The sequence below is a fragment of the Cibotium barometz genome, chromosome 48 (genome assembly GCF_041138505.1).
Source record: "Cibotium barometz isolate CiBa-2024 chromosome 48, ASM4113850v1, whole genome shotgun sequence".
Classification (NCBI taxonomy): Eukaryota; Viridiplantae; Streptophyta; class Polypodiopsida; order Cyatheales; family Cibotiaceae; genus Cibotium; species Cibotium barometz.
The window spans coordinates 27,370,584-27,378,627 of NC_141093.1; the positions used below are offsets into that span (position 1 = coordinate 27,370,584).

At 36.7% G+C, this 8,044-nt stretch overlaps 1 protein-coding gene across 1 annotated transcript; it reads right to left on the reverse strand.

Annotated features, from left to right (window-relative positions):
* Window positions 1–1,745: 1,745 nt before the first annotated feature.
* On the reverse strand, window positions 1,746–4,006 carry LOC147611025 (uncharacterized). Its single transcript, XM_086785373.1, has 2 exons — window positions 3,483–4,006; window positions 1,746–2,881 (listed from the first exon to the last, which is right to left on the reverse strand). Exons 1-2 carry the CDS (start codon window positions 3,827–3,829, stop codon window positions 1,930–1,932), a joined length of 1,299 nt encoding a protein of 432 aa, XP_086641499.1. The 5' UTR covers window positions 3,830–4,006; the 3' UTR covers window positions 1,746–1,929.
* Between the last annotated feature and the right edge of the window lie 4,038 nt (window positions 4,007–8,044).

Here is an 8,044-nt window from a genome sequence, read left to right on the forward strand (position 1 = left end):
CATTAATGATGACTAGGATGATGAGGTGGGGAGTCAACTACGTTGACCATGTTGACATGGAGGGTGGAGGTGGCAAGCTGAGGTGGCAAGCTGCTTATGTGGATCCTCTCGATGCTCACGTGGACATAAAGTGGCATGCATATATAAGGTTTGGGCCTACCCAAGCCTCACACATGGAATGAAACCTAAGCTGTGAAGTTTACCAAGCCTAGATTTCCAAACCTAACTAGGATTGGTTTTAGACTTGAAAAGGGGAGAGTGGACACAATATGGGAATTTTCACTTGGGAGGATTGAAAATGGACCTTCCCATACTCAAATCAAGCTAAATTTTTTTTGATAAATTCATGGCAACAAGAGTATTGATCCCTTGAGTTTTTAGATTGAAAGATTCAATATTTAATTTTCTAGAATTAAATTACTATTGATTTAATGGGCCTCTTACAGTCATGATAAATTTTCCAAAGTAAATCTACAAAAATCAAACCGTTAGATTTGTAATTTTATCTTATACCCACATTATACTAATCTTTTCCAATCTAATCATCACTAGATCCATACAATTTGAGCATTTTAAATGGTAGATGTGGTGGGAGGATAAAATAGTATGTTTTTTAACAATTCTAATATCTTTTAAATAATATAAAAAATAGTAGAACACATCAAAAATTACTCGATAAATCAAGTTAAGCTCTATGTTATTTGTATTTGTGATATGCAAAGTGGGAACATCGTATGAGTAATAATGTAAAAGTTATAGGCAATTTACTCACATTCACTATACCTGTCTAAACCTAGGACAGGGCCTGTATACAAACTTGGTTCCCAAAGAAAAGGAGATTTGCAATTATTGGATATTCGATCAGATTATAGTTTTAGGTGCCCAACTTTGCATATGATGTTTCATTAGAAGACCTTGAAGTGAAACTCCTTGGCTAACTATGAGAGATTGGCTATTCTTCTTGAAAAAATGCCTGTTTTTCAGCTAAAGCCAAGGGCGCCCACGACATGAAACTAGATAACCTCATCTTGCAACCACCCCGCTAGACAATCATGCTAGATAATGATATTCCAAGGGTGATGCCCTCACCTCATATCACCATGTGTAGTACCATCCAAGGGATTCAATAGTAGATTATTTAAACTTGGAAATTATTGTAGTCTGACTGAGACAAGCCTTTGGTGAATGTCCCTTCATTTGTTCAATCAAATTCTATAGTTTTTGTTGCTTGGATTGGACTAGAAGTTTATGATCCCAATCACCATTTGATAAAATAGTAGCTCATTTTCTTTCACCTTGTTGATCAAAGGCTTGCATGTTTTGAAAGGGAGGATGCTCTTATTGAGCTGAAATGTTGAGGAAATACAATAGGAAAGGCCTATGATCACCTGTGTGTGTGTGTGTGTGTGTGTGTGTGAGAGAGAGAGAGAGAGAGAGAGAGAGAGAGAGAGAGAGAGAGAGAGAGCAAAAACAGGGTTTGGATGAGTGTAATTTGGGCGGCTCAATTTTTAGGCCATTTAAGATGAAAAGAAATTATCACATGTGGACATAGCAAATTTGACCATAAGTGTCTTATTTTGAATAAAGGTCTTTAGAATAGTTGAGAAATGGGATTGTTTAAGTTTTGATCTTTAATCTCTTATCTGTGTGATGAATTGATAAGGCTTGGAAAAGATGTAACAATGTACGAAGGTAAAGTTCATGATTGAGCCGACTTAACTTAATGAGAGCTTGGTAATACAAAATCGAACTGCAATTAGCCAACTAAATGGAACGAAAATTGGAGCCAAACTGTGTTAAAATTTCACACTCACCAACTGATAAGCCTAATTTGCAGCCAAATATTTCTGCAATCCAACAAGGTATTGTTGGGTAAACAAAAGCAGAATTGACGTCCAAATTTGATTGTTTTTTCCAACCTTAATTTTACTATGGTTTACTGAGGTCTGTCAACCTGAGCTGCAATGATCTGCGGTCACGTTGGAACGCTTCATGCAAGGTAGGTTTTGCTCTTCTCTCTGTTGCAGGCCTGCCCTGATTAAACCCACCACTCACGGCCACCTTCTTCTTATCACCCTTTACTGTCACTTTAGCTTCAAAACCACCCCGGCCTGCCTTGTCTAAATTAGGGTTAGGGTTAGCTCTAGGGCTGGAATTGTGGTTAGCATCAGCCACATGTATGATTGCTTTCTTCTTCTTCGCATTAATGGGTTTCTTCATATTGACATTCTCTGTGATTGAAGCCTTGCCCGCCGCTACATCCACAATCCGGATTAGTGACGTTTTATCATCATCTCCCTGCGCCGCTGCCTCGGATAAGCTCTGCGCAGGCGCACTAATCTCACGTTGATTAGCATCGAATTCCCTCACGCAGGAGTCAATGACAGTGTCAGGGCCAGCATAGGTTGCCCTTCTAGTGTACAAGTTAGCTTTTGTAGCGTTTCCAACCTCTGCTTTTGTAGCTTTCCATTGCGGTTCTAGCCACTGCCTGATTGCAGGAACAGTGACGCCTTTGCTTTTCAAAGGTTTCGAGGTATCATGGAAATCCGGAGAGCCTGTGACAAGGAAAACGAAGCTGCCTTGCTGATCAAAGCCCGCAGAGCCCTCCATCCAAGCTTCATCTCTGGTTCTGATCTCGATTAAGCTGCCCAAATTGTGATTATGATTGTGATTAGTGACTATGTAGCCAGAGCCCACAGAGAGCTTGGTGGGTTCTCCTGCAGTGCTTTTTTTATTGTAGCCCATGATGTAGGCTTTGTTGCCCACATCAAGAGCTTTGCTATCATACTTTGCTGTGTCCAAGCCCATTGAGTGCATCTCTGGGGTCACAAATTCGCATGCTATCACAGTTAGGTTCAGCTCAGAGTCGGTGACAAAAAACCTACAATAATCACAAAATGGGGAGAAAAAAAAAGGAGAAAATTATTGCATATTCAGTCCAATTACAATCTATTTTCCTCTTTTTCCCAAAATTTTTTTCCAACATTCTCTGAATTTTGGTCATACTGCAATGCAAGCATATTGCAAAGCTGATTCTTTTTACTTTTTACTTTTAAAAAATAGAATATTCTTTTTGCTTTTTACTTTAAAAAAAAAGAGAATCAAGGCACTTGACTTTGCAAATAGTTTTGATTTTTAAACTTATGGAAATGCCAATTTGGACACTCAAAATATTGCAGATTAAGATTATTCTTTTCTTTTTACAATTCTGAAATTTAAGTAAATTAGGAAAAAGGGCAAATTGGGCTCTCTCTCTCTCTCGCCCCCTCAAAAATGATAATACAGAACTAATATCCCTTCTTTCTCTCTGAGAGTTTTAACATATTTATGAAAAAGGCAAATTTGAGCATTTTTCGAGGAGGGAAATGAAATTATTGATCTGGGCACCCAAAATATCGCCAATTTTTTAAAATTCCAAGTTGAATTCATTATTTATTAACAGGAAATTTGATGGGCGATTAATGAAGGTGAGATTAACATACAGGTCAGGGAGGAATTTCCTGCGGAGGGTGTTGAGGCTAGTGTCACTGTAGCGCAGGATAATCTCAGCATTCTGCACAGAGGCGCTGGAAGGCACGGTATTGTGGGTGGTGAGCAAGAGGGAGGGGTAGATGAGGACCCCCAGCCCAACGTTAATATTGTTCGCATCTTCCTTAATCTGACCGTCATTATTTGCTGTTTCTATAGTTGTGCTGTTGCAATGTTCGAGGCCTGTGATGAAGGCTATGGCCGAGTGGCGCTTGGCAGCTATGGCGGAGCCCTGGCCTGCCACAGAAGGCCTCGCCGGGCGATGGCGGCGAGGCCGAAAACAGCCCAAAATGCTAGCCATGATCTCTCATTTATGAAGAATCAGAATTCAGAAACGACGAAAAAATGCTTGATGCAGTTTTTCGGCATTGATAGGTCACAAGCTCATGGCGAGGGTGACCGGGGAGTGAATCTCTGAGAAGTGGCTATGGCGGAAAAGCAGAAAGCAGTAAAACGGGCCATGTGGACGGAAAAAAGCAAAAAATCTGCATGCAAAGTGGAGCATTTTCTGAAAAAGAAAGTGGCAGTTGATGATGGACAGATCGTCGTGCCTCTCCATGCCCCCTTCGCTTAGTTAGTCAAGGCTATTCACACCATGCTGTCTTCCAATTAATATGTTAACACTCGTTGGTGAGACTCTCCATCTTCCTAACATGTAGAACCTTTGCTATTTAGATACACGGAGGCTTGATTTTCTACCCTAGTCTTGCTCTTATTTGGGCCCTTTAATTGTCAAATATTGGCAAAATCAATCATAAATACATTATGTATGACAGAAATTGTTCGTAGAAAACTTGCGAAAAGTAGTGCTTTCCCGTCAAAATGAAGGGTGACTCTACTCATCAAAAAAACAACCTTGGAGCCATGGTCTCCCCAGTAGCATTGGCTAGGACTGGTTTGGTCTCCATTTTGATGAAGATGTTGAACTTTAAAGGGTTCTTGCTTAATGAAAACTTCATGCCAAGGCCTTCACCAATCTTTGGTCAGCCATGCATAGCATTGTTAACCCCATTTTTGGGTTAACTAGCTGCTCTTCGTTACACATGAGGGCAAGCAATAAGTTGTGTCATGAAAAGGAAGTATAAAACTTGTAAATCTTATGAAAGCTCACCATGTCCATGCTCACCTAGTTAATTTATGAGTTTTGGATGCCCAAGAGTGAATAATGGTGGTTAGATGTATATAAGCTAATTTCTCATAATGCAAAAGCTAGAATGATTATTGGTGCATGTTTCTTTCTATTCTTTGTGTGAGAGACAGTAGAGAGTGAAAGGAAAGTTTGCTTTGCAAGCGGTGGAAGCAACACCTTGGTGGAGGAGAGGATAGAAGAGAGTGGACTACACAAGTTGAGCTTGAGTACTTAAGAGGATCAAGCTCGGGAGCAAGGAAGGTCCCCCACATGATGGTTGTATTCCTTTCTCACTTTCCATGAATGAGTTCAGTTCTAGGAAGGGTAGGAAAGAGGCACAACCATGTGCCCATTGTTGGGGAGGTGGGCTAAACTTCACCACACTACTTTGGAGTCTTAGCTCCCCATTGCAAGTCCCTTTGATTTTCCCTTTTCCAAAGCAATGATCATGATTGAGAGGTAGATAAGATATAAGTGGAGAAGGGTGAAAAGTTGGGTTTTGTTATTTGTTTGTGTAAGGTTTGTGTTTATGAGTACTTGGGAGCCTCGAAGGAAAGCAACCATGTTATTTTTAAGTTAATTTGTTCAAGTTTTGCATTACAAGTATTTTGTGAGTTTGCAAACAATCTATTTTTTAAAAAGCATTAAAAATCCTAAAAAAGGTGAACAATTGAATTGATACCAAAATTATATTCCTAAAAATAGTCTTATCTTATCCAAGGAAATATTATCCTTGATCACATGAAAGTAAATTTTCACGTAGTGAGAAATGATAACTTTCATGTCTTATCTTATCCAAGGAAATATGATCCTTGATCACATGAAAGTAAATTTTCACGTAGTGAGAAATGATAACTTTCATGTCTGTGAAAGCTCAAAGAAGCTCATGAAAAAGGGTAAGGATTCATTAATCAAGATTGAACACTCCAAGACATTTTCACATCTATGAGCACTTAAGTTTTGCACAGTGAAAGTTTACATCCGTGAAAATATTGGGAAGATTAAAAAATGGGTAAAGGATAATTCCTCATCTTATTTGGATTGCTGCTGGAAACACTGTTTGTGGACAAAATAGGTAATATTTCCTAAAAACGAGAAATATTTGTCATCTTTCAAAGATTCCATTAAAAATGTTCACTTTTTACCTCTTTTTGAAAAGTGGTCTATGCATGCGTACAACATTGCCAAAAAATGATAATATTTTTGGCACTTTACATGTTTCTTACAAAAATTGTCATGAAAAAAAGACTTGGTTTTGCTTACTTTTTGAGATTATAATTGAAAATCTAAAAATAAGTTTTCAAAAAACATGCCAAAGTAGAGACACTTTTTATCATTATCATCTTCAATCATTAAAAAATTGATACAACTATAAAAAGAAGCTATTTTCTAGACATATAGCTCATGGCATAGTTATGGTTCCTCATGATCACTACTATCTATACCATAACCATCTCACTAGTTGATGTGCCTTGCCCTGTGAATGTAGACAAGGCATCCTCTTCTTCACTATCCACCATAAATATATTTTTTTTCTTCTATGTAAACACTAGAAGCTTAGACTCCTTGGTTCTTCTGTCATGTTAGCACAATTGAGAATGTGCTATAAAGTGCAACTATAAAAAACTATATGTTTATATAAATATATTATAAAAGTCTTATCTTTATACAGCTATTATTTTAATTATAAAATCCTATTTTGACTCTTGGTGAGAGTAGTATTCCATTTTGAAGCTCTTGAGTATCATAATTTATTAATTGATAATAGAATTTGATACGTATAGATAAATTTTGAAATATCATGAATAAGCTTATATTTAAAAGTTGTCTAATTTTAAAAAAAGTTACACTCATTTTTAAAGAAGATGTGTCCTTCATGTGGGCAAAAGGGGTTAAAACGGTAATTTTTGTTATTAAATGAGTTCAGAAAGCATGAAAAAGCTTGCTTTAAGAAAAGAAGCTTTATACATTCCAAACTATTTTTTGTAAAAGATCAAGCAAGAGCTTTATACATTCCAAACTATTTTTTGTAAAAGATCAAGAAAGAGCTTGGGTTTGAATCTCATTGGTTATTACACATGGTAAGGATCTTTTAGTGACAACATTTGCGGCTATCTTAAGGCAAGGTAACAACTTCTCAACTAAGCGTTGATGTTTTGCATCAAGTTGATACAAAACATCAGCTTTTATGAGATAGTTGATGTTTTGTATCAAGCTAATGCAAAACATCAACTTTGTATGCAAAACATCAACTTTTTTACAAAACTTGATGTTTTGCATCAACTTTGTATGCAAAACATCAACTTTCCACAAAAGATAATGTTTTGTATCGTTGATGCAAAACATCAAGTTTTATGAAAAAGTTGATGTTTTACATCAACTTTGATGCAAATGCAAAACATCAAGTTTTTTTAGAAAAGTTGATGTTTTGCATCAAGTTACATCATCAAGCTTGATGTTTTGCATCAAAGTTGATGCAAAACATCAACTTTTCCATAAAACTTAATATTTTTCATCAAAGTTGATGCAAAACATCAACTCTACCACCACAAAACTTGATGTTTTGCATAAAGTTTCAGATGCTCCAAAGAAGAACGTTGGAGGATCAGAGGTCAGTTTTCACAAATGTCCTGATTTTGTGATTCCATCCACAGGGCATGCCCAGACAAGTTGTTCCATAAATTTTGAGTACCAACATGACTATGGTTTGGTGCGATTTGTAGACGTCAATGAGCGATTTATAGACGCTCTAAATTGCTCATTGACGTCTGCAGATCGCACTAAAACATGATTGTGTTGGTACTCAAAATTTGTGAAACATGTTATCTAAGTATGCCTAAGTAAACAGAATTATAAAATCAGGCCGTTTGTGAAAATCGACCTCTGATCCTCCAACTTTCTTTTCCAAAGCATTTGAAACTTGATGCAAAACAGTAAGTTTTGTGATAGAGTTGTGTTTTGAATCAACTTTGATGTAAAACATTAACTTTTAGGAGAGCTTTTTTTTCTTAATTTTGAAATATTTTTGGATTTTTATGAGTAATTTTTTATTTTACCACTAACAAATCTGTAAAACGTTATTCCAAATAGTAGATGGTAGTAGCCAATAAAATATCAGAGAATTAGAAAAAAACCTATAAATCATAGAGAATTAAAGAAAAAATATACCTTTGATCAGATAACATAGGTTTAGGGCTAAGGACCTGAAAAGACACATGGTTGAAACCTTTGACTACACATTTGGGAGGAGGTCATTAAAAAACAAAACACTTGTCCATGTATCCATGTAACCTTTTTATCATAAATAATATCGTTACATAGTAGATGCCAAAACCAGAAGAGCTAGATGAGGTAATCCATGATAACCTGTAATCCATTGGTTTTGAT